Source organism: Heterodontus francisci, chromosome 7 (genome assembly GCF_036365525.1).
Source record: "Heterodontus francisci isolate sHetFra1 chromosome 7, sHetFra1.hap1, whole genome shotgun sequence".
NCBI classification, from domain to species: Eukaryota; Metazoa; Chordata; class Chondrichthyes; order Heterodontiformes; family Heterodontidae; genus Heterodontus; species Heterodontus francisci.
Window position 1 is genome coordinate 113,798,226 of NC_090377.1, and position 27,277 is coordinate 113,825,502.

Here is a 27,277-nt window from a genome sequence, read left to right on the forward strand (position 1 = left end):
AGGATTAGACAGGCTAGGTGCAGGGAGGATGTTCCCAATGGCTGGGCAGTCCAGAACCAGGGATCACAATCTCAGGATACGGGGTATGCCATCTAGAACAGAGATGAGGAGAAATTTCTTCACTCAGAGGGTGGTGAACCTGTGGAATTCTCTACCGCAGAAGGCAGTGGAGGCCAAGTCATTAAATATATTCAAGAAGGAGATAGATATATTTCTTAATGCCAAAGGGATCAAGGGATATGGGGAGAAAGTGGGAACAGGGTACTGAATTAGATGATCAGCCATGATCTTTTTTGAATGGCGGAGCAGGCCCAAATGGCCGAATGGCCTACGCCTGCTCCTATTTTTTAATGTTCTATGTTTCTATCAGACTGCTTATCCGACATCCAGTACTGGATGAGCAGAAATTTCCTCCAATTAAATACTGGGAAGACTGAAGCCGTTGTTTTCAGTCCCCACTCCAAACTCTGTTCCCTAGCTACTGACTCCATCACTCTCCCTGGCAACAGTTTGAGATTAAGCCAAACTGTTCGCAACCTTGGTGTCACATTTGACCTAGAGATGAGCTTCAGACCTCATATTCACACCATCACTAGGACCGCCTATTTCCACCTCCGTTAACATCGCCCGACTTCGCCCATCTCAGCTCATCTGCTGCTGAAACCCTAATTCGTGCCTTCGTTACCTCTGGACTTGACTATGTCAATGCACACCTGGCTGATCTCCCACATTCTACCCTCTGTAAACTTGAGGTCATCCAAAACTCTGTTGTCCATGCCTCAACTTGCACCAAATCCCATTCACCTATCACTTCTGGGCTCACTGATGTCAAGAAAACACAATATGCCAAATGAGAAATGTTAATTAATCGGTTGGAAAGTCTAACAAGAAGCACAGCCAGGACAATGCTTTGGCTAACTGAGTAGATTATCCATATCACCCTCGTTAGCAGGACATTCAAAGTCATCTTGAGGCATTCACGAATGGAGATGTCCCTCTACGGGGTAAACACGGACAATACCATTTGGGTTTTAGACTTTGGACTTCATTAAAAACAAAGGAGATTGAGAGAACCATGTGACCATCTCCACAGGCTGTGAAAACTGGGAGTTTTGTTACACACAAGAGACAAGCAGTAACTGAGTGTGCAGCAGCAGAGAAGGCTGTGTACCTCCCTTACTCGCTCTCTCTTTCTCTCTTCCTCTCTCCAGAAAACATCAAGTTTGAAAACCATCTGCGACTGTGGACCTTCCCAGCCTAAGACCAGGGGAAAGAGAGCCACCGACAATTCTGCCTCCAAGAAAACCCTGAGCAAAGTGGGCCAGCCACAAAGTGCACCTTGAGCAGCTAAGATTTCAAGAAAACAATTCCATCCGGAAGACCACCAAATCACCCAACCTCAGACGGTGTATTTAACTTTTATTTATTCTGGACTTTAATTCAAGCAAAAAACCTACTTTTCACTTTGTAACCTATTTGTGTGTGTGTGCGATCCTCTTGTGAATGTGTGCGTGAATATTTAGCGTATTTTTTCTTATTTTAGATCGGGTTTAGCTTGTTGAGTATAATAAACTTACCTCTTTCTTGTTTAAACTCAAGAAAACCTGTGCTTTCACGATCACATTAAAGGGAAAAGGTAAAACACTCGCTGAGGTGGTAAGCACAACCACTGTTTAAAAAGGGAATAAACACTGAAGGGAATAAACCCTGCTGCGATCAAATAAGAGGAAGGGCAAGAGGGGCAAACTGTGACCCCCCCCCCCCCCACCCCCCACTCCCCACCTTGGCCGTAACACTGACCTACATTGGCTCCAGGTCAAGCAACACCTTGATTTTAAAATTCTCATCCTGGTTTTCAAATCCCTCCATGGCCTCGTCCCTCCCTATCTCTATAATCTGCTCCAGCCCCACAAGCCCCCAAGATTTCTCTAATTCTGGACTCAAGTATCCCTGATTTTAATCGCTCCACCACTGACGGCCGTGCCTTCAGTTGGCTAGTCCCTAAGCTCTAGAATTCCCTCCCTACTTCGCTTTCCTTCTTTGAGGCACTCCTTAAACATACCACTTTGACTAAGCTTTTGGTCATGTGACCCAATATCTCGTTATGTGGCTCAGTGTCATACTTTGTTTTATAATGCTCCTGTGAAGTGCCTTGAGATGTTTTATTATGTTAAAGGCACTATATAAATATAAGTTATTGTTGTTGATGATGAGCTCCTCGCACTAATGTTGGAGGTGAGGGTAAAGGGGACAGTGGAGAGGAGTTTAAGAAGACAGCTTGCAGTAGAGTAAAGAAGCCGGGGGTTATCTCTGCATTCCAGGATGATTCTGGAAATCTGAGCAGTTTCAGCAGATGAGGGCAGGACCTGATAGTGTCTTGGACCAAACTTTTGGTTACTCCTCTGGCTCCACTTATTTTGTACACACTTATCTGTGTAATCTTTTAGGATTATTTTGTATTAAAAGAGCTACATAAAAGCAAGTCATTGTTCTTTTGTGAACTGTGAAGTCTTCATCCAGACTGTAATAATTCCATAAAAAAGCAACATATTCACTTGTAAGAATTCTAAGCAGGGCTAAGCGATCCCACAACCAACATTTCAGATCTAAGCTCTGCAGTCCTGCCACATCCAGTCGTGAATGGTGGTGGACAATTAAACAACTGACAGGAGGAGGTGGCTCCACAAACATCCCCATCCTCAATGATGAGGGAGCCCAGCACATCAGTGCAAAAGATAAGGCTGAAGCATTTGCATCCATCTTCAGCCAGAAGTGCAAAGTGAATGATCCATCTCGGCCTCCTCCTGCGGTCCCCAGCATCACAGATGCCAGTTTTCAAACAATCCTATTCACTCCATGTCATAGTCACAGAGAGATACAGCACTGAAACAGGCCCTTCGGCCCACCGAGTCTGTGCCGACCATCAACCACCCATTTATACTAATCCTACATTTATCCCATATTCCCTACCACATCCCCTCCTACATTAATCCCATATTCCCTACCATTCTCCTACCTACACTGGGGGAAATTTACAATGGCCAATTTACCTATCAAGCTGCAAGTCTTTGGCGGTGGAAGGAAACCGGAGTACCCGGCGGAAACCCACGAGGTCACAGGGAGAACTTGCAAACTCCACACAGGCAGTACCCAGAACTGAACCCAAGTCGCTGGAGCTGTGAGGCTGTGGTGTTAACCACTGCGTCACTGTGCCGCGTGATTGAGAAACGGCTGAAGGTACTGGATACTACAAAGGCTATGGGCCCTGACAACATTCTGGCAATAGTACTGACTTGTGCTCCAGAAAGAGCCGTGCCCCTAGCCAAGCTTTTCAAGTACAGCTACAACACTGGCATCTACCTGGCAATGTGGAAAAATTGCCCAAATATGCCCTGTGCACAAAAAGCAGGACAAATCCAACCCAGCCAATTACCACCCCATCAGTCTACACCCGATCATCAGCAAAGTGATGGAAGGGGTCGTCAACAGCACTATCAAGCGGCACTTGCTTAGCAATAACCTGCTCAGTAACGCTCAGTTTGGGTTCCGCCAGGGCCACTCAGCTCCTGACCTCATTACAGTCTTGGTCCAAAACATGGACAAAAGAGCTGAACTCCAAAGGTGAAGTGACAGTGACTGCCCTTGACATTAAGGCAGCATTTGACCAAGTATGGCATCAAGGAAACTAGGAAAACTAGAGTCAATGGGAATCGGGGGAAAACTCTCCGCTGGTTGGGGTCATACCTAGCAGAAAGGAAGATGGTTGTGATTATTGGAGGTCAATCATCTCAATCCCAGTATATCACTCAGGAATTCCTCAGGGTAGTGCCCTAGGCCCAACCATCTTCAGCTGCTTCATCAATGACCTTCCCTCCAGAAGGTCAGAGTGGGGATGTTTGCTGATGACTGCACAATGTTCACCACCATTCGCGACTCCTCAGATGCTGAAGCAGCCCATGTACAGATGCAGCAAGACCTGAACAACATCCAGGCTTGGGCTGATAAGTGGCAAGTAACATTCGCGCCACACAAGTGCCGGGCAATGACCATCTCAAACAAGAGAGAATCTAACCATCTTCCCTTGACGTTCAATGGCATTACCATCGCTGAATCCCCCACCATCAACATCTTGGGGGGTCACCATCGACCAGAAACTGAACTGGACCAGCCACATTTTTTAAAAATTCATTCATGGGACATGGGCGTCGCTGGCTAGGCCAGCATTTATTGCGCATCCCTAATTGCCCTGGAGAAGGTGGGGGTGAGCTGCCTTCTTGAACCGCTGCAGTCCGTGTGGGTACACCCACAGTGCTGTTAGGAAGGGAGTTCCAGGATTTTGACCCAGTGACAGTGAAGGAACGGTGATATAGTTCCAAGTCAGGATGGTGTGTGACTTGGAGGGGAACTTGCAGGTGGTGGTGTGCCCTTGCATTTGCTGCCCTTGTCCTTCTAGTTGGTAGAGGTCGTGGGTTTGGAAGGTGCTGTCTAAGGAGCCTTGGTGCATTGCTGCAGTGCATCTTGTAGATGGTACACATTGCTCCAATATGCGTCGGTGGTGGAGGGAGTGAATGTTTGTAGATGGGGTGCCAATCAAGCGGGCTGCTTTGTCCTGGACGGTGTCAAGCTTCTTGAGTGTTGTTGCAGCTGCACCCATCCAGGCAAGTGGAGAGTATTCCATCACACTCCTGACTTGTGCCTTGTAGATGGTGGATAGGCTTTGGGGAGGCTGGAGGGGAGTTACTCGCTGCAGGATTCCTAGCCTCTGACCTGCTCTTGTAGCCACGGTATTTATATGGCTACTCCAGTTCAGTTTCTGGTCAATGGTAGCCCCTTGGATATTGATAGTGGGGGATTCAGCGATGATAATGCCATTGAATGTCAAGGGGAGATGGTTAGATTCACTCTTGTTGGAGATGGTCATTGCCTGGCACTTGTGTGGCGCAACTGTTACATGCCACTTATCAGCCCAAGCCTGGATATTGTCCAAGTCTTGCTGCATTTCTACACGGACTGCTTCAGTATCTGAGGAGTCACGAATGGGGCTGAACATTGCACAATCATCAGCGAACATCCCCACTTCTGACCTTATGATTGAAAGGAAGGTGAAGGAGCTGAAGATGGTTGGGCCTAGGACACTACCTTGAGGAACTCCTGCAGTGATGTCCTGGAGCTCAGATAATTGACCTCCAACAACCACAATCATCTTCCTTTGCGCTAGGTATGACTCCAACCAGTGGAGGGTTTCCCCTCCGATTCCCATTGACTTCAGTTTTGCTAGGGCTCCTTGATGCCATACTCGGTCAAATACTGCCTTGATGTCAAGGGCAGTCACTCTCACCTCACCTCTTGAGTTCAGCTCTTTTGTCCATGTTTGAACCAAGACTGTAATGAGGTCAGGAGCTGAGTGGCCCTGTCGGAGCCCAAACTGTGCGTCACTGAGCAGGTTATTGCTAAGCAAGTGCCACTTGATGGCACTGCTGATGACACCTTCCATCACTTTATTGTGATGATTGAGAGTAGGCTGATGGGGCGGTAATTGTCCGGGTTGGAGCTGTCCTGCTTTTTGTGTACAGGACATACCTGGGCAATTTTCCACATTGCAGGGTAGATGCCAGTGTTGTAGCTGTACTGGAACAGCTTGGCTAGGGGCACGGCAAGTTCTGGAGCACAGGTCTTCAGTACTATTGCCGGTATATTGTCAGGGCCCATAGCCTTTGCAGTATCCAGTGCCTTCAGTCGTTTCCTGATATCATGCGGAGTTGATTGAATTGGCTGAAGTCCGGCATCTGTGATGCTGAGGACTTCAGGAGGAGGCCAAGATGGATCATCAACTCGGCACTTCTGGCTGAAGATTGTTGCAAATGCTTCAGCCTTATCTTTCGCACTGATGTGCTGGGCTCCCCCATCATTGAGGATGGGGATATTTGTGGAACCACCTCCTCCAATTAGTTGTTTAATTGTCCGCATAAATGCTGTGGCTACAAGAGCAGGGCAGAGGCTGGGAATTCTGTGATGAGTAACTCATCTCCTGACTCCCCAATGCCTGTCCACCATCTACAAGGCACAAGTCAGGAGTGTGATGGAATACTCTCCACTTGCCTGGATGGTGTAGCTCCAACAAGAAGCTCAACACCATCCAGGACAAAGCAGCCCGCTTGATTGGCACTCCATCCACCACCTTCAATATTCACTCCCTCTACCACCGACACATAGTGGCAGCAGTGTGTACCATCTACAAGATGCACTGCAGCAACTCACCAAGGCTTCTGCGACAGCACCTTCCAAACCTGCGACCTCTACCACCTTGAAGGAAAAGGGTAGCAGATGCATGGGAAAACCGCCACCTGCAAATTCCCCTCCAAGTCACACACCATCTTGACTTGAAACTGTATCACCATTCTTTCACTGTCACTGGGTCAAAATCCTGGAACTCCCTTCCTAACAGTACTGTTGGAGTACCAACACCCCAAGGACTGCAGTGGTTCAAGAAGGCAGCTCACCACCACCTTCTCCACGGCAATTAGGGATGGGCAATAAATGCTGGCATAGCAAACACCCACATCCACTGAACGAATAAAAGAAATACCAAAAAGTTGTGATATGCCATCTTATACAAAGACATTTAAGGAAATGATAAAGTAATGCAAGCTGAAGGAGCAATGTCAAAGACTTGCAGGTTGATAGGTTAATTGGCCATTATAAATTGCCCCTAGTATAGGTAGGTGGTAGGGAAATATATAGGGACAGGTGGGGATGTGATAGGAATACGGGATTAGTGTAGGATTAGTATAAATGGGTGGTTGATGGTCGGCACAGACTCGGTGGGCCGAAGGGCCTGTTTAAGTGCTGTATCTCTAAACTAAACTAAAATGTTGACAGATTTCCCAATGGTCTTGATAGACAATATTTTTTAAATCACTAAAGAAAACTGTTCATATAACCAAGTGAATATTGAACACATGGGTGTGCAAATAGCAATGTAAACATAATGACAAAATAAGTAATTCAGAGAAAGGGTGCATGGAACACAGCAGATGGACAAATACCTACAAGAGAAAAAAAAGTAAACATTACAAAAATGGAGACAGAAATTGTGTTTCAAGTAAGCCCAAGTCTTGAATGTTGCTCCTATATCCGTATTAAGATTGTTCTATAACCTCCCTCACACTCCTCGACAAGGTATAATACTGAAACAAAACTCTGATATGCAACACTTCGCACCTTCAGCCCACATGACAATTTCTTTGGTCTCTTATCTGTTGTGGCCATCGCTCTTCTGGCCTTTCTTGCTCTACACACTTCACCTCATGTCTTAAGCTCCCAGCTCATTTGAGCCCTGGGAAAGAATGACATCTGATACAAAAACCTGGTTTTCTCTAATATTTACACTTATGATAAAATGTTCAAGTTAAAAAGTTCTGTTTCCAGGGTTTAAAATTGAACCTACAGGTGAATTAATATGTTTATTTGCTTCATTTCAAATCCTCCTTTCAGCATTACTGAAAGCTTTTGCACAGTTGATAACAATTGCCTGGTAACACCAATGCAAACAAATGAGTTCAAATGTAATTGATATCATCCATTTACAGAGATGGATCAGACAGGCGACACAAACAACTACTTGATGTAATGCATCTTTAAACAGTTGGATTTAAATATAGCATTCAAAATACCCTCCACAGATTCAGTACAGATCAAATCAAAGCACAAAACTGATAGCTATTATTACAATCCAACTTTCAACCATATCTTATTTGCTAATTTCTTCCCCTCCCCTCGTGAAAATTATGGTCCAGATTTTAGGTCAATAACAACGGTGAGGCTAATAGCGCTCAGTGTTATTATGCAGTAAATCGGACAGCAACGTCTGTGACTGCACAAGTGCATTTAAATGCGAAAATCCAGAAATCGCTGTCAGAGACATCCCACTCCATAACAGTAACTTGCCGACAGACTGGACATTGAAAGACGGCTGCATTTGCTGAAAACACAACCACTAGGTGGCATTGTACTAGCAATCCACTTAAACGCACTGTCTGCGACATTCAGGCTGCTGCCAGGATTAAAGATGGTGCTGCTCAATTTATCACAGAAAAACAACTTCCACCCATGGCAGCACACAACGGACATGTTTGATACACGGAGAACATTGCACCGTTTAAAGTCTCATCAGAAAGACAGCACCTCTGACAGTGCTGCACACCCTGCGTAACTCTGAGTTTTCAGTGCCATCCCGCTCTCCGGCCGCTCACTCCCCGCTTCCCCCCCATAAAAAGATAAATTGTTAAATAAGGTCATTGATCCAAATAAAAGCAAAATATTGCAGATGCTGGAAATCTGAAATAAAAACAGAAAGTGCTGGAAATACTCAGCAGATCATGCAGCATTTGTGGAGAGAAAAGCAGAGTTAACATTTCAGGTTTGAGACCTTTCATCAGAACTGGCAAAGGTTAGAAATGAAATAGGTTTTAAGCAAGTGAAGGGGGTGGGGAGGAAATAGAAGAGAGCAAAAGGGAAAGTGTGTGATAGGGCAGAGGGCAGGAGAGATTAAATGACAAAGATGTCATGGGACAAAGGCAAAGGGAGTGTTAATGGTTGTGGTGAGAGACAAAGCATCAGTCCAAAGAGCATTAATGGCAGAATAATGAACAGCTCTTTCCAAAAGCATAAACATGAAAAACCAAGTTTAAAGCAGACACATGGTTAAAAAATAATAAAATATAATAAAAGAAAGGCCAGTCATGTTCTGAAATTGTTGAACTCAATGTTGAGTCCGCAAGGCTGTAGAATGCCTAATCGGAAGATGAGGTGCAGTTCCTCGAGCTTGTGTTGATGTTCACTGGAACACTGTAGCAGGCCAAGGACAGAAATGTTGGCATAAGAACAGGGTGGTGAATTGAAATGACAAGCGACTGGAAGCTCGGGTCATGCTATCGGACTGAGTGGAGGGTTTCTGCAAAGCGGTCACCCAATCTGCATTTGGTCTCCCGAATTAAAGGCAACCGCATTGTGATCAGCGAATACAGTATACTAAATTGAAGGAAGTACAAGTAAATCGCTGCTTCACCTGAAAGAAGTGTTTGGGGCCCTTGGATGGGAGGAGAGAGGAGGTAAAAAGACAGGTATAACACCTTTTGCGATTGCATGGGTAGGTGCCATGGGAAGGGGACAAGGCATTGGGGGTAATGGAGGACTAGGGTGTCACAGAGGAAACAATCCCTTTGGAATTCCGACAGGGGAGGGGAGGGGAAGATGTGTTTGGTGGTGGCATCACGCTGGAGTTGGTGGAAATGGCGGAGGATGATCCTTTGGATGTGGAGGCTGGTGGGGTGAAAGTGAGGAAAAGGGAAACCCTATCGTGGTTCTGGGAGGCAGGGGAAGGGGTGAGGGCAAAAGTGCGGGAAATGGGTTGGACATGATTGAGGGCTCTGTCAACCACAGTGGGGAGGAAATCTTCGGTTGAGGAAAAAGGAAGACATATCAGAAGCGCTGTTGTGGAAGGTTGCATCATCAGAACAGATGCGTCGGAGATGGAGAAACTGGGAGAATGGAATGGAGTCTTTACAGGAAGCAGGGTGTGAGGAAGTGTAATCAAGGTAGCTGTGGAAGTCGATGTGCTTATAATGAATATTAGTAGACAGCCTATCCCCAGAGATGGAGACAGAGAAGTCGAGGAAGGGAAGGGAAGTGTCAGAGGCAGACCATGTAAAGGTGAGAGAAGGGTGGAAATTGGAAGCAAAGTTGATGAAATTTTCCAGTTTGCGGCAAGAGCAGGAAACGACACCGATACAGTCATCAATGTACCGGAAAAAGAGTTGGGGAAGGGGGACTGAGTAGGACTGGAACAAGGAATGTTTGACATATCCCACAAAAAGACAGGCATAACTAGGAACCATGCAGGTACCCAAAGCAACACCTTTTATTTAAAGGAAATGAGTGGCGTTGAAGGAGAAGTTGTTCAATGTGAGAACAAGTTCAGCCAGGCAGAGGAGGGTGGTGGTGGATGGGGACTGGTTGGGTCTCTGTTCAAGAAAGAAGCGCAGAGCCCTCAGACTGTCCTGGTGGGGGATGGAGGTGTAAAGAGATTGGACACCCATAGTGAAGAGTAGGCAGTTAGGGCCAGGAAACTGGAAATTGTCTAAATGACGTAGGATGTCAGAAGAGTCACGCATGTAGGTGGGAAGAAACTGGACCATGGGAGAAAAGATAGAGTCAAGATAGGAAGAAATAAGTTCAGTGGGGCAGGAACAGGTTGAAACGATGAGTCTCCCAGGTCAGTCCTGTTTGTGAATTTTGGTAAGCAGGCTGTGTGGGGTTGCGGGACTATGAAGTTGGAAGCTGTAGAGGGCAGATGTCTAGAGATGAGGTCAGTGACTGTCCTGGAGACAGTGGCTTGATGTCGGTGGTGGGGTCATGGTCCAGGAGGTGGTAGGAAGAAATGTCTGAGAACTGGCGCTCAGCCTCTGTAAGGTACACCAGACAACAACAGAACCACCCTTGTCAGCGAGTTTGATCACAATGTCAGGGTTAGACCTGAGAGAACGGAGTGCAGCATGTTCGGAGGGAGACAGGTTAGAGTGAGCAAGGGGAGTGGAGAAATTGAGACGGCCAATGGCACGCCGACAGTTCTCAATGAAAAGATCAAGAGTGGCTAACAGGGCAGAGGGAGGGGTCCAGGTGGAGGGAGAATACTGGAGGCAGGTGAACGGGTCTGCTGAACAGGGGGAAGACTCCTGATCAACGCAGTGAGCCTGCAGGCGTAGGGAACGGACGAAGGGCTCAACATCATGCCGAGCGCGAAAGTCTTTGAGGTAGGGGTATAAGGGGATAAAACAGAGTCCATTGAGTACAGATCAAGCAGCAGAATGGAAATGTCAGAGGGTATTGTGAATACACAGCAAGCGGTCAGATTAGGAGAAGGGATGGGGTCAGAGGGAAATGAAGTCCATGCTAACAAGAAACAGAGTTGGGATAAATGAGGCATTTTCAGGTTGGAAAACTGCAACAGGGGTCAGTGCTGGAGCCTCAACTATTCACGATCTATACTAACGACTTGGATGAAGGGACCGAGTGTATTGTCACCACATTTGCTGACGATACAAAGATAGGTAGGAAAGCAAGTTGTGAGCAGGACACAAAGAGTCTGTAAAGGGATATAAATAAGTGAGTGGGAAAAAAATTGGCAGATGGAGTATAATGTGGGAAAATGTGAGGTTGTCCAGTTTGTTGAGAAGAATGAAAAGCAGATTATTATTCAAATGGAGAGAGACTGGAGAATGCTGCGATACAGAGGTGTCCTCTTGCATGAATCACAAAAGGTTAGTGTACAGGAAGTGGGATGCAGTAGAAAAGTAGGGAAGTCTTGCTACAACTGTACAGGGCATTGAGGAGACTGCACCTAATGTGCTATGTACAGTATTGGTCTCTTTACTTAAGGAAGGATATACTTACATTGGAAGCAGTTCAGATAAGGTTCACTCAGCTGATTCCTGGGATAAAAGGGTTGTCTTATAAGGAAAGGTTGAACAGATTGGGCTGATACTCATTTGAGTTTAGAAGAATGAGAAGTGATCTTATTGAAATGTATAAGATTCTGCATGGGCTTGACAGGATAGATGCCAAGAGGACATTTCTCCTCATGGGGAAATCGAGAGCTAGTGACGCAGTTTCAAAATAAGGAGTCTCCCTTTTAAGATAGAAATAAGGAGGAAATGCTTCACTCAGAGGGTCACTAATCTTTGGAATCACTCGCTGGAGAGCAGTGGAGGCTGGGTCATTGAATATATTTAAGACTGTTTACTGGTTAGTCAGAATTTTGATCAACAAGGGAGTCAAGGGTTATGGGTGGCCAGCAGAAAAGTGGAATTAGGGACACAATCAGATCAGCCATGATCTTATTGAATGGCAGAGCAAGCTTGAGGTGCCGAATGGTCTTCTCCCGAGTTCACCATAACTTCCTTGCTTTTGTACTCTATGCCTCTATTTTTAAAGCCCAGGATCCCGTATGCCTTAGTAACTGCTTTCTCAACCTGCCCCACTACTTTCAACGATTTGTGCACATACCTCTGCGCCCCCCCGCCCCCCCCCAGGAGTTCCGGACTCAGACTAAGGGGTCAGCCATTTAAGACTGGAGATAAGGAGAAATTTCTTCACTCAAAATGTTGCGATCTTTGCAATTCTCTACCCAAGAATGTGAATGCACATCATTGAGTACATACAAGATAAAGATCGACAGATTTTTGGATACTAAGAGAATAAGGAATATGGGGATAGTGTGGGAAGGTGGAGTTGATATAGATCAACCATGATTGTATTGAATGGTAGTGTAGACTTGAAGGACCGAATGGCCTACTGCTGCTCCTAGTTCTTGTTATTCAGTAGCAAGTCTCGAAGGTGAATGTCAGCAGGCTATTTGACCTTGGGTACATTATAACCAAGCCCAACCCTGTCCTTGCTAGACAGGTGCATACTTGCTGGACAGTAATGAGGATCTGGAATGACAACTCTTCGTTCCCTAACCCAGAGGCAGATTTATCTGTTGTCCCAGCTGATATCAACTTACTGAACCAAGGATTAAAAATTTGGAATATTACAACAATGTCAGTAAGAAATAAACCATTGGTCCATCTACCCATCCAACATCCCACAAGATTACTTTGATATACTTTAAAATTTAATGCTCCTGAATTTTATGTGTTGACAGGAACTTGTCTTGTCTCTTTTAGAACCCTGTATTGCTCTCATGCTTTACTACTCTTTGATGCAAATCTGTTCTACAGGTTTTTATACTGCAAATAAATTTGCCCAAATTTCTGCTTTTTCCTTTGTGACCATAATTTGAAAATATAACCCGTTCTTGAATTTTATGCCAGATAGAAAACTTATCTGAATCCACATTCTCTAAATCCCTCAGTTTTAAATTCTTCTATTATATGACCCATTTCTTTTCAAAAGAAAAGTACCAGGGTAGCCAATATCTCTCAAGAGCTATGTTGTGCATTAAACACTGGTTCACAATTCTAGATGTTAGTGTCTGACCTGGTGCAGCTGCTTAGCAGCAACAAACAGTATCAAAACTGCCCACTCCTCACACAAATATGGACAAGGTAGAAGAGAGATTTCACAGAAAGCTTCCATTAGGTGCCCATTGAACAAAGCACTGACAACTGTAAAAACATACCACCATCACAAACCATGTTGCAAACAAATGGTATTTTCCATTCAAAAATTTTAATGTTTTTCATACTTCAGCATGTAGAAACATAGTGACCCACCATTTGTTGTATTTGGATGTGCAACGTCTTCATATTGCTACGAGCATGGTTAAATGCAGACACATCTCTAGCTCGGGTTGTGGAGCGATTATCTCCCTACTTTATACTCTCGAACTCTATAGGGGAGATGATGAAAGAACATACGCGCTCTTATTTTGTTCAAGGATAGATGAATTATCGATGAACTAAACAGGACAAGGTTTGCTTAATTCATGTTCAATTGTGCATAAACTGAGCGATTACACAGCAATAATAATCTGCACATTTTTGATCAAAGGCTGCAGTGAATGTGAAAAACTGATTGCATATAAAAGCTATTCAGATAAGCTTTAAAAACCTACACTGACAATTAGTAGTAGGCTGCAAAAACTAACACCATGTCCATATTCAAAAGATGTGATAGCCAGGTGTGATAGACCCATTACTGTAACTTCAATTCAGTGTGAAGTAATGGAATCAATTATTCAAAGTAAATTTGATTATCCATATTCCTGCAAAGGGGAAAATTTTGCCTCATGAAGGGCTATTAACAAAGTTCAAAGCTATGAGTATCCACGGTAAATCTTGAGAATGGATAATACAAGATTGGCTGAAGAGTAGAAAACATGAGGTATTTGTTAGAGGAGTTATACTGGGGATGGGAAGGGACAGTGTTGGGACCACTACTCTTTCTAACTTATATTAATGATTCGTACTCAGAAGCTCAATCAAACCAGTCAAACTTGAAGATGATCCCAAACTGGGGAGGTGCGGTCAATGGAATTGAAGGTGGCAGCTCAGAAATTACAAAGCACGTTTGACAAAATACAGTGGCTAAAAAGACAAGTGTAAAGCAGTGCACATAAGAAGAAGAAAAGATAGGTGACACAGATTCTCTGATTGATGCTGAACTTGCTAAGTTCAGAGAGACTTAGGACTCTTCATAAACTCAACACGCTCAACTAATGCAGAGTAGTAATCAATAAAGTTAAAAGAATACGGAAATATGTCAGAGGAGGTTGTGATCAAATTGTACAATGCTCTGGTCAGACTACACCTCAAGTACTGTGTTCAGTGCTGGTTGCAGAGAACCAATGAAAAGATTCAAGAACTGGAGGCAGTTCATAGAAGAATCCGAGGCTGTTCTCTAGTGTAAAAGATTTGAGCTGATTGAAACTTCACAAGAAACTTGGGCTTTCAGCCAGGAAAAAGAGGCATGATCTTAAAGGTATATAAATTAGTGTGGAAAAGCTAGATCTAGAATGTTACTATAAACTAGGATGAAGATGCAAGTTAGTTAAAAAATAAATTTAGGTCTGATAGATCAGGAAGTTCTCTACAGGGTGATCAACACATGCAATCAACTTGCAGATGAAGTAGTAGAAAAAAAAGCCCTGGAATCATTAAATAAGCATCTTGATACTACAACGTAAAGATGGATGAACTAAAATAGGTCACACGGCCTTACTCATCCATAATTATCTGGTGATTGCTCATTGCAAAACACAATATAACTTCTACAATATTTTAACTATTAGAAGTAATCTATCCACTTCCTTTGCATCACCATCGGTGACTGTGCTTCAAACGTCGAGGTCCCAAGCTCTGAAATTCTATCTCTCCACTTCTCTCATCTTTTAATACTGTCAGCCTCCCTTCTTGGTTTGCACCTTGGTGGTCAAATCTGTGTTAAACATCACCTGGTGGGGCTCAGGAGCCCCACTCTGGCATGGCAGTCTCTGCCGCACTTGCTGCAGATGAAGGCAGTAGGCAGGATTCGCGGGCTTCCGTTTTCTCTTGGCCCTCTTCTCAGCCAACTGAGCTTTCCATGCCTCCTTACCTCTTCTGATACCCCTCCAAACAGTCAGCCTCCAGAGGTTCCAGCCAACATCAACTTTTTCCCAGTTGTCTGTGTCAATGTCCGCTATCTTCATATCTAGCTTGCAGATGCCCTTGTAGTGAAGGCACGGACGCCCAACAGGTTGTGACCCAGTTGCCAGTTCACTGTACCGCAGGTCTTTGGGTATACAGCTGTCATCCATCCGATCAATGCGGCCGAGCCATCGCAGATGTCATTGACTTCTTAATGAGTGTATGCTGACAGAATTAGGATACTCCAAACCAGTGAGCTGGTGACCTTGTCCTGCCAAGAAATGCCGAGGATACATCGGAGATGGTGAAAGTGGAATCTGTTCAACCTCTTCTCCTGCCTAGCATGTGTTGCTTTAATACCCTCCTTAAAACTTAACTCTTTTACCAAACGTTTAGTGACCCCTCTTAGCATCTCTTTCTTTAGCTCAGTGTCAATTTTGTCTGATTATGCTCCTGTAAGCACCTTGGGGTGTTTGTCTACATTAAAGGCACTATATAAATTGAGATTGTTGTTGTATTAGGAGCATATTCATAAAATAATGTAATATCAGAATCAGACAGGTAGGATCTTGTTCCACTGGATTAAAAATTGGACCATCTGCAGTGGTTCCATTCTTACCTATCCAATCGTAGCCAGAGAACCACTTGCAATGGATTCTCTTCCTGCTGCCGCACCATTATATCTGGAGTCCTCCAAGGATCTATCCTTGGCCTCTCCAGTTTATCATTATCATGCTGTCCCTCAGCGACATCATCAGTGAACAGAATGACAGAGTCCACATGTACAGTGACAATATCCAGCTCGACTGCACCATTTCCTCTCACAACCCCTCCACTGTCGGCAATTTTTCACACCGCTTGCCTGACAACAGTACTGGATGAGCAGAAAATTCCTCCAGTGAAAGATTGGGAAGACTGAAACAAACGTCTTCTCTCCTCAGCACAAACTCCATTCCCAAGCCACCAATTTCATCCCTCTACTTGGCAAATGTCTAAAGCTGAACCATGACCTTGCCCTTTCCCCAATTCTGTAGCTCCAATTGTGCATCCCCGATTTTAATCACTCCACCATTGGTAGCCATGCCTTCAGCTCTAAGCTAGGCTCTAAGGTCTGGAATACCCCACTAAGTCAGCTATATAAAAACAATATGTTATTAGTCAAAGTATAATTAAAGCTTGTTGTTTGCTACCACTTGGGGCTGAGTCATGTGAAGGTTAGAGCTGCAGAACTAATCAAACTTTGTTGCAACCATAACCACAGGAAATCCACTAAAACTGGCATCCCTGAATGGGCCTGTGTTTTTAAAAATAAGTATTAAGTGACTGACTGATTCTGGCTTGAGACTTTCAAGGAATATTTAGTTGTGACTGAGTTATAAATGATAACTAACCCTTAAGTAAACAAAAATCAGAAGGGATTATTTGGTTGTGATCGATTTGTAGACAGTAGCCAACCTCACAAGTAAAAGAAACGAGAATGGCGTGTGCAGAGTATTTATGTTCTACAAAGCAAAAAGATGTGGAAAAATCGGTAGGGTTGTGCATCTCCTGTGTTTTTTGCCTGCTGAATCAAGAACAGCTTGAGGAGTTAGCTAAAATACTAACCAAAGAGAAGTGTTTAAAAAAGAAAAATTGTAAATCTGTGGTTGTGTTCTGGTAAGGACAGCAAGTAATAAATATAAAGAAATAATTAGAAGCAGCAAGCAATCGCTGCAAGAGAGTGGACAATTCAATTAGAGCAAAATACCCAAAGAGATAGCAATTGCATCAAAACCTTAAAACACTCCAATAGATCAAAAAGCCAAAGAGAGCATGATCTCAGTCACATCAGTAGATTATATTCAAGCTGAAGGTGAAAGGAAATCCAGAAAATAGGAGCATGTAAGGCAAAGCAAAAAGAACAGAAGAATTTAAACAAGATGTTGGAACAAAGGGTAGAGGAATTAAGCAGTGCCTTAAGTGGTGTCCTCAAACAAAAACAGGAGAACTGACATAGTGGTGGAGACACAGAGATCATTGATGCTATCAGAAGAAAATACAGGAGCTGGAGGAGAGTTTAAAGCAAAAAAAAGGTAACCAGTAACCTCACTTAGCAAAAAGATAGCAAGAGCAGTAATTCTTCATGGGAAGAGGTAAACTCTAGAGAACTAGCGGAGGCTGTTAGCAAGCATGATAGAGAGAGGGAGGAGGACCAGGATCCAGAACCATGACCTCAATGACATATACCAAACTTCCCAAATGGTGATGAAATCGTAGGAGGAGCAAAAAAAGGATATAATAGGCATTGACGTGGGGATCTCCAATATCTGTGGGGCGGCACAGTGGCGCAGTGGTTAGCACTGCAGCCTCACAGCTCCAGGGACCCGGGTTCGATTCTGGGCACTGCCTGTGTGGAGTTTGCAAGTTCTCCCTGTGTCTGCGTGGGTTTTCTCCGGGTGCTCCGGTTTCCTCCCACAAGCCAAAAGACTTGCAGGTTGGTAGGTAAATTGGCCATTATAAATTGTCACTAGTATAGGTAGGTGGTAGGGACAGATGGGGATGTTTGGTTGGAATATGGGATTAGTGCCGGATTAGTATAAATGGGTGGTTGATGGTCGGCACAGACTCGGTGGGCCGAAGGGCCTGTTTCAGTGCTGTATCTCTAATCTAATCTAATCTAATCACCTGAGCGGGAAAGTGTGCGACAATGTGCGGAACTTTGCTGACCTACAAATGTTTAACGGAGCTCTAGGTAGTTTAACCCTCTGTAGTCTTGTCTTTGATGTTGCAAGCATATGAACCATTTTACTCAATGCCTTTTCAATTAACATATCCTGTTTTAAGTTTTGTTATTGTTTTCTCTAGATATGCATAAATAAGTATGTGTATTATTTTGAGATACCATGAGTCATGTTTTGGTTTTGAACTGATTTTCAAACTGTGACTTTTCCAGACATTGATAATGAATAGCACTTACAAAATTAAAGATGAAATCAAGGAGCTGCCTGTGTGCAGTATAGGGGAACTCACAGATGATTATCAACAAATGAAATAAGGCCAAAAGGAATGATTGGAGCAATACATATGTTGTGTGCTTATGTAAAAGTAATGTTAATCAAATGTAAACTCCAAGATGCTGTAAGGTGAGGTCAGAAAGATAATTAATGGGTAAAGTGAAAATTGACCAAGAGTGGTTCCACTGAAGTTCAAAAGGAGGGAATGTTAGGTCATTGACTATTACTAGACTATCTTCCCATCAGGCTTGCCTTGTGTACAGCAAGTTAAAAATGTACTAGCTGAGTTTACAAATAACAGGCCTTGTTTTGTAACAAACTGTAAAGAACAAGACACTTACAGATAGAGCCTACACATTTTAAAGGACAATAACAAGCCTGTAAGAGAGATTAGGATGCTGCATAAACAGCTCAGCATGGCAACAGCTTGGTGGGACAATAAAGCAATACTGTTATGAGTACATACATCCCAAAGGTGTGAATCAGTGAAGTCAGAGCTCTCGCAGCTTGCTTTAATGGTTGCCCACAAAGGTGAAAGTCTGATCATCTTGGACTTTGTGGAAAAAACAGGTAGGATTAATTGCTTGTTATTTAATGTAATACTTTAGAATAGTAGTGTCAGCACAATACCTTTATTAGTGAATTTAAGTTCGTTGTTTAAAATCACCAGATCATGCACAGGTTATTACTGCAGGACGAACAACCCTTTGTTGTGACCGTAACTATGGGAAATCCACTAACAGGCATTCTTCCTACTATTTTGACAACAACCTCTTTGATATCTTTCTATCACGGATATTTGGATGCACAGATATTAATGCCATGTAAGTAACCTCTCCATTTGGCACACTGAATAAAAACTACTTGAATGCTACAGTTGAAAAGTTGGTTTCACACGTTTGTGATGAATACCATTTTACATGTTTGGAGTGATTAAATTCCAGTTTCTTAAATTGCCACAGATAAATCCTAATCCATGGTCCCAATTATGTAAGAAAATAAAACAATTTTTCTATCACTATAAACACCCTGGAAAATGGTGGGCAGCTTTTTTTGTTGAAGCCCCTTTGGAAATTCACCCACATCACTTTTCTGTCAGCAATCTAGATGATTCTGCGTAGTGATTTATTTGCATATTGGTTGATCGTAATTCTCATTTGTTTCATGAAGCTATGTGGTGCTTGGCATTTTCCTATTTTAAGAATCACATGCAAGTTATTTTCTTAAAGTAGGTTGCTGAATAAAATGCATGGGCAACTTTGAATCAATATGTGGGAGCATAAAAAACATTTTTTGCATCATAGAATATATGCGATTCTCTTTCAATTTCTGGTAATAATTTAAATTTCATGCCGTTGAGCAGAAGGGGAAAAAAAAAGAGTAAAAATGGAACAGTCAAGATCTATATTAAAAGCATTTGTAACAAGAGACTTTTGAGACAACCCCTTTGTTGTGTTCATTTCCATGTACCATAGTGACAGCAGAAACAAATACAACATCCACGCAACACAAACAATTTAAAACTTCAGTTGTTCATTAGTTCACACCACTACCTGAAATGGGCATTGTTCCACTTGAAGTACATGAACAAATATGTACAACCTGGTAACAAGTTAACGAGGCAACTACATTAAGTAATTTTGATTTTCTGTTCTATAATGGGCATCAACAATGTTGTGCCTTCTTAATGAGTTCATATCAACCTGTCCATAGCTAGAGCAGATCATCACGAACTCACTGCCGTCAATTTCTCAAAACTAGGAACTCCATATGAGGAGCTCCATCTTCTGGAATTTAGGAAAAAAGAAAATGTCCTTCAGTTTAATCTGACCCCTAACATGACTGTTACGACCACGTGGTCTGACATGGGTGATTCCCACTATTCAACTCCCCACAGCAAGTGTATTTGTATTAGAGTTTAGCCCCTTGGTTTTATTTCTCAAATAAACAGACAGCAATAAGTTTCTTGTAGGTTTTAAAAACAGAAAGTCAATGGTTTATTGATCAATACGGCTTATCCCGCAATTGTCGCAACTGCATCCACTCGCACGTGCACGCACACGCACATACAAGAGACAGATAGAGAAGGGAAAGAGGAAAGTGGTTTTCAGTGGGGGGGAGGGGGGGTGGGGAGAAGTTTATAATAAACCTGTTGAATTCTTTTGAGAATCAGATTCTAGATGGACATAAGCCTGAGATCATTGTAGATTTCTCTCTTGGAGGTTCTGCTGAAGATGGTGGGTTACTTCTAGCTCTCACTGCTGTATACTGTGGATGTCGGATTGTTTCAGCAGGGCACATGCTGCCTGGCCTGGTGAGCTCAAGCTGTTACAAGGTAGGTGGGTGGGTGGGTCTGTCTCTCTCTCTCATCAAAAAGTCAATCTCCTTTTCTTCAGTGGCCATTTTGGACCATTGTTCACTTTTAAAAATAAAAGGTTCTTTTTTAAAAAAAGACAAAGTTAGTTTTTCATAACTCTTCAGAGTTAGTCCATGGTCATTGTATCATTGCATTTCCAGGATGCAGGACATAACCAAATATATTAAAATATTATTTAAGCAAATACGATTTCAATACAGAAGCACAAGGCATTTCATCATGCAATTTCATTGTTTACAAAAATGTTTCCCTGTTCTACAATTTATTGATTTAGTTACCAATCTCTGATAACTATATTAGTATCAGTAAATCTTATTGCCCAAGACTATTAAATGGAATTGACAAATTACTAATGTTAATTTCCATAAAATAATTTATATTCCAACATTTTTCTAGAGAACATAATCATCAGTGCATTACTTTTCAATGCTTGGGCAACCACCTGACAAAGGGATTTTAAACTATAGAAAAGTTCAAAGTATAAGGTTTAAAAAAAAATTCCTGGGTGGCATTGTGTAAAAGATGTACAGTACCTATGTATATAGTAATACAGGCAAAGACAATAACAGCGCTCAAAATAAGGCTGAATTCAGTGGGGAGAGTTTGGACATTATAATGATGAGCTTTGATGGGCTGAATCGTCTTTTCTTATAAGCACCTGAGTGAATGTTACTTTTAAGCAAGCTGACTAGACCATATGATAAATAATGATCATGATAGGAGCCCAGCCTACTTTTACTCACTTTAGAGAGGAATGTTTTCAACAATTTTTTTAAAAAATATATCTAAAGAAATTAGTTAACCCACCAGGATAGCATTACAGCTATCAGATATTCTCAGTCTCAAAGAACACCATTTCTAATCATATTCTGGATCTTTAAAGCTTGTATTATGGGATATAGTTTCTCAGAAGTTACAGTCTAACAGCCCTCTTCCACATAACTTCAAAGCAGCATATTATATCAGGCATGCCGTATCCTGCATACAAGAGAGCATTTGATGAGAGGTGTCCATTTAAATGTATGGACATAAAATAGAAAAGTAAATCACCAATTTATATTTATACAGTGTCTCTAACATAGAAAACGTTCATGCCGTGACCAGTCATAAATGGACACCAGGCCAGAAGATGAGATATTAGGGGAGCTAACCAAATGATTAGTCAAAGAAATGGGCTTTAAGGAAGACTGTAAAGCAAGAGAGGCAAATAGGCTTAGGGATGGAATGCTGGGGTATGGGGCCTAGATGGCTATGGACAAGGCCATCAACAGTTGGCCGAGGGTGGGGGGGGATGTGGGCTGCATATATAGGAAGGGGCAAGACCATGAAGGAAATAAAAAAAATTAGGATTTGAATTTTAAATTATAGGCAAAGAGAGACACGACCTAATGTAAACTACAAAGACAGGAGTGATGTGTGAGTGGACTTAGTCCAGGACAGGATACTGGAAGCTTTGAATGAGCTGAAATTTACAAAATGTCGTGGATGGGAAGCCAGCCAGGAGAGCACTAGTTTAGTTGAGTCTGAATCTAAAAAGGCATGGGGTATAAGATTTTCAGCAGCAGATGGGTAGTGGCAAGAGCAGAGAACGGCAATGTTACACAGGAGAAAATAGGCAATCTTTGTATTGGACAGAATAGGGGATTGGAAGCTCAGCTCAGGATTCAAAAGGCCAGAGGTTGCCAGCAATCTGGTTCAACCTCACAGAGGCTAGGGAGGGTGAAGAAATAAAGGTTACAGAGTATATGGCAGGGTCAATGTTGATGGTTTTGGTCTTCCCAATGTTTAAATGAAGAAAATTGCAGCTTACATCAGACAAGCAATCCAACACCACAGAGGCAATGGAGGGAACGAGACAGGCGGTGGAGAGCTTGAATAGGTGTCATCAGCATACACCCAAGATAATCCCATATATTTTCAGATGATGTCGCTAGAGGAGGAAGAGGTAGCCAAGAATAGATCCTTTGGAGACTCCACAGATACAAGGGTGGGCAAAAAAGCCATTGGTGGTGACGTTCCAACTATGATTAAAAAGCCAAGAGTAGAGAACCAAACAAGGGCCGTTCTACCGAGCTGCCTTTAGAAGTGACTACAGTGATCAGGCTGTAAAGTACTTTGCGATGTCCTGAGGTTGAGGCAGGCACTATAAATCTCATTTTCATGGATACCAGTATACAAAGGAAATCCTACGCATCATTCCAAACATTAACTGTTTACCCAAGATACTATGGCAGTCTACCTAAGCGATAAGATCTCATTTCAGTTCATAGGAGGCACAGGCTAGCCTATAAGAGCTTTTGTGTTAGGCACTAGATAACGTATCTGGAAAAGCCCAAACTGTAACACCATAAGTAAAAAAAAACTGAAATTGGCAAAGACATTAGTTACAGTCCACCGAGTGCCATGGATATTTACGAAATGAAAACGTTTCCCTTACTCCAATTGTGACGAGGAGAGTATTAAAAACTAGAGATTCTAATTTCTTGACTAACAAAAATGGAATGCAAGATTCAACATGAAATACGGATATGTCCATCACCAGACAATCACAACGCCAAATCCACTAATGTTTACTGACAATTAATACCTGGATCACATCAATCATACACATTTAAATCAAAGCCCTCTATGAGTCTTAAGTACCAAAAGATTCAAAAGGAAGATATATTAATTTGTGCAATACCTGAATGAAGTCCCATTTCAGAGGTGATTCATCTAGCTTTGGTTTTTAGACTTCCCTTTGGAAGAGACTTTAGAATCTTTGAATCCAGACAGGATCGCAAAAGACTCAGGGGGAAATCATATTAACATGGATGGAGCTAGGTTTCGCTGTTGTCAGCGACTGCCAATTTTCACACACCAAGGGCTGGATTTTGTGCTGAAGGCGGGGCTCCCGGCGCCGGGCCGAAAGGCAGGGGGAATCCCGACTGCCTTTTCATGCCCCCCCCAGTGATCCTCTGGTCTTTTGGAGTCAACGTTTTACGAGGCTGTATCCCCGTCCCTTTAAAGACAAAGGGTTCCGCATCCTGCCTCCAAGAACTGCCAACCAATCAAAGGGCTGGCAGCTCAGCAATATCGGCAGCGCCACCAGGAGTGGTCACCACCGTCGCTAATGCAGAAGCCTCGGACCCAGGACCACTGGTGGAACCCTGGACCAGAGGAAGGTGAGGCGGGATCTCCGGGGTGTCTGGAAAGCCCCAGCAAGGGGGGGGGAGTGGTGGTCGTTCTGTCCAGTGGGAGGGGGGTCCCAGGAGTAAAGCTGTTCCCAGTAGCAATCCAAGGGCCACAAATTGCCCACGAAGGGCCCTGCCCCCAACGTCCGCAGGGAGGGGGCCTCGTTTTACAAGACATCCTCTCCGTGTGGTGGAGGCCCTCCTGCCGCTGGTAAGAGCCCAGCAGTGGCAGGAAGAGGCCCTTAATGGGCCACATAGGGCCTCAATTGGCATCTGGGTGGGAAGACCATCGTTGGCCTATCCCGTCCCCGGGAAGATCGCTGGGCGATGGGGAGGCGACGGACATTCTGCCCTGCCGCAGCCTCATCACCCATCACAATTCTCTGTGGTCACCACCACCACCGCCCCCATCTCCAACCCTGCCTCGGAGGGGCCCATAAAATCCTGGCCCAAGCTCCCACAAACTGCAATGACATGAATAAGGAGTTATAGAATGATCTGTTGTAGATTGAGGGATAAATGTTGGCCAAAACACTTGGAGAACTTCATGTTTCTTGGAAAAGAGCCATGGGATCTTTTACATCCAGCTGAAAAGGTGGACATTACCTCAGTTTAATGTTCCATCTGAAAAGCAATATTACCAATAATGAAGAACTCCATCACTGCTGCATTGAAATGTCAGTCTAGGTTATGTGCTCAGGTCCTTGGGGCTAATTTTAACTTTTATCACCAGATGAAAAAGGCTGTTTTACACCTCACCTTATTTTCTCAGTTAGAAGCAAGAATGCTCCCAGAACAAAGATCTCACATGTAGTAGTACACGCAGAATGTATGGAAGTCTTGTGGTATTATTGTTCCTTTCTTTATCAATGTTGTTTGTAGAATCACAGTGGGCAGTTTTAGTCAGTGTATACTATACAGTAGATGCACCTGGTACTAACAATTGAGAATCATTGCAAATTTGTTGAACCATAATCAATACCATTGGTTTCTATTGTTTCAGATAATTAGTTTGAATTATAGATTGTGACTCACAAAATACCAGTAAGAACCATTTGGTAGCCCTAGTGGCAATCTTGATCTATGACCCAGAAATCACAAAACTTAACAGGGAGAGTGCTGCTTGCGTTTATCTCTATAAAAGCTTATTTAATGGCTAGTTTCTCACAGCACGCACAGAATTAAAGTTAATCAGTTGCTGCTAGCTACATGGAACATATGACAGTCTCGCTGATATTCATATCTTAGATAAGCAGAGGGATGACTTGGTATATTGCTGTCTTTAGATTTAGATGGGAACCTGTCTAATTGGACACTGAATGTATTAGTTACAGATCAATTAATTAAGCTCTGTGTTAAATAACAAACTGTGACTGACCGGCCATGTTATTAGAGTTACATTTTTTAAAACTATTGTTTGTTGTGGTGTGCCTTCAAAGGATTTGACTTAAACATTTTTTTAAAGTCTGACTTACTCCCAGTCAGCCTCAGCTCATCTGGCATACAAAGCTCATCAGAGGCTCTGGACAACATTTTGCTTCATAAGTGAGGGACCATGTTTTAAGGATCAATTTTATGTTAAGAGTTAACACAGGAAAAGTCTTTGTTGCTTTGATATTTGGACTATGTTAAAGGACTTAAATAAACGTAAGGTGTTGTTAAATGTCAAATAAATGTGTTTGCTGGTTTGTAACCTGAGTCACTGTCTAATGGTGTAAATCCTCCCACCTTCCAAAGTCATATATTCTACATGACTGAACACTGTATCAAGGATGTCTGTTCAATCACAGAGTCTTGCTATAATTACCTAGACATTGGGCAGATAAAGACACATCTCAGTTCATAAGGAACACGTGGGTCACTTACTGCAATGACAAAGAGTCCAAAGAAATACCTAACATTAAAAAACCAAAGTAAATGTACACCCCTGATTGTGGTGGTGAAGAATTTTAGGTCTTGAAACGGATACAAACATTAAATACTTCCTACAAGTTACATTTTTGGGAAATAGGTGTGGAAGAATGGGTATTTGGTGCACACAGTACTTATATAGGCAAAGTTCTAGCTCCAATCATAACTTCCAGCATATATAAAAATGAAAAACTGACAGCTTATACTTATATAGTACATTTAAAGTAATAAAACATCCCAACGTGCTTCACAGGAACCCAAAATGCAAAATTTGAAACCGAGCCACATAAGGAGATATAAGGGCAAATGGCCAAAAACATGGACAAAGAGGTAGGTTTTAAAGAGCATCGTAAAGGAGGAAAGTGAGGTAGGGTAATTCAGAGGTGGAGGGAGGGAATTCTAGAGCTTAGGGGCCAGGCAGCTGAACGAACAGCCACCAATGGTGCAGCGATTAAAATCAGGGATGCTCAAGAGGCCAGAATTCAAGGATTCCAGATAACTCAGAGGGTTGCGGGGCTGGAGGAGATTACGGATGGGGAGGAGCAAGGCCATGGAGGGATTTGAAAACAAGGATGTGAATTTTTAAATCAAGACGTTCCTTGACTGGGAGTTAATACAGGTCAGTGAGCACAGATGTGATCGGGGAAGGGAACTTGGTGCGAGTTAGGGCAGGGGCAGTAGCGTTTGGGATGACGTCAGTTTATTGAAAGTAGAATTGAGAGTATAGTTGACTGCATTTAGTATAGCTAAGTGTACTGAGCCTGGCATTTTGTACTGTGCAACCAGGTGCTTTGAGAAGGAGGGACCCTTTGCCATCCTTTAGTCTCCCAAGCAAACTGGAGTCAAGGATTAAACATACACACACAGGGGATGGGTCCTTCTGAAATTCAACCCACAGCTTGACGATAATAATCTTCCCTAATGTGTTGTCTAGAGGGGTTGATATGGTCTAGAGGGGTTGATATGATCTAACACCAAAAGTAAGATATGAAGCGGACTCCGATATGTGTTGCAAAGCCCGATGGCGTCGCGATGAGTCCCTAGCAACCAGACAGCCAACTCTCGCCGCCCTTGCCGTTGGGCCAGGTTTACGTGCGCCAACTCCACGGTTCCCTGCTCACCTCGGTGAAGATGTCGTGTAAGTAGCGGAAAGGCGGCTTGCTGAGCAGCTTCTCGGTCAGCGGCGGCTTCTTGATCACTCTCCCGAGCGAGTCCTGGGTCCGCTTCACGAACGGACCGCTCATGGCTTGCGGGCTTTCTTTACCTCATGTGGGTGGCTGAGGGTTGGGAAGCGGAGGAATGAGCTGATCGCCGAGGCCTTGAAACCAATATCGGCGCTAGCTGCGCTAACCGCCACTCCGCGCGCCTGCGTCACCACATGCGCCGCCAACGGCGTGACGCGCCTCCCTAGCAACCGCAGCAACAGCTCGGTTACCTGACCAGCCCATTTGTGCCTCCTGAACTCCCCCATGGCATCATTACCTTTACCTATTCACCACCGAGTTCCATATTCTCGCCGGTTTGTGTACCATTACATCCACCTTATTTAGAGAAAAATCTTGCATTTATATAGCGCTTTTCATGACCACCGGAAGTCTCCAAGTGCTTGAAAGGCAATGTACTTTTTGAAGTGTGGTCACTGTTGGTTAGGCCACAGCTGGAGTATTGTACAGGTCTGGTCACCCAATTACAGAAAGG

General features: G+C 43.4%; 1 protein-coding gene across 4 annotated transcripts in view; it reads right to left on the reverse strand.

The window, feature by feature from the left end:
* The window catches only part of traf3ip1 (TNF receptor-associated factor 3 interacting protein 1), a 199,055-nt gene extending 172,111 nt beyond the window's left edge, over positions 1-26,944 (reverse strand). For all 4 annotated transcript variants that reach the window (XM_068035907.1, XM_068035906.1, XM_068035905.1 and 1 more), the window contains exon 1: positions 26,701-26,944. In XM_068035907.1, coding sequence (XP_067892008.1) covers positions 26,701-26,823 — 123 coding nt within the window. In that variant the 5' untranslated portion in view covers positions 26,824-26,944. The remainder of the gene's footprint in view (positions 1-26,700) is intronic.
* Between the last annotated feature and the right edge of the window lie 333 nt (positions 26,945-27,277).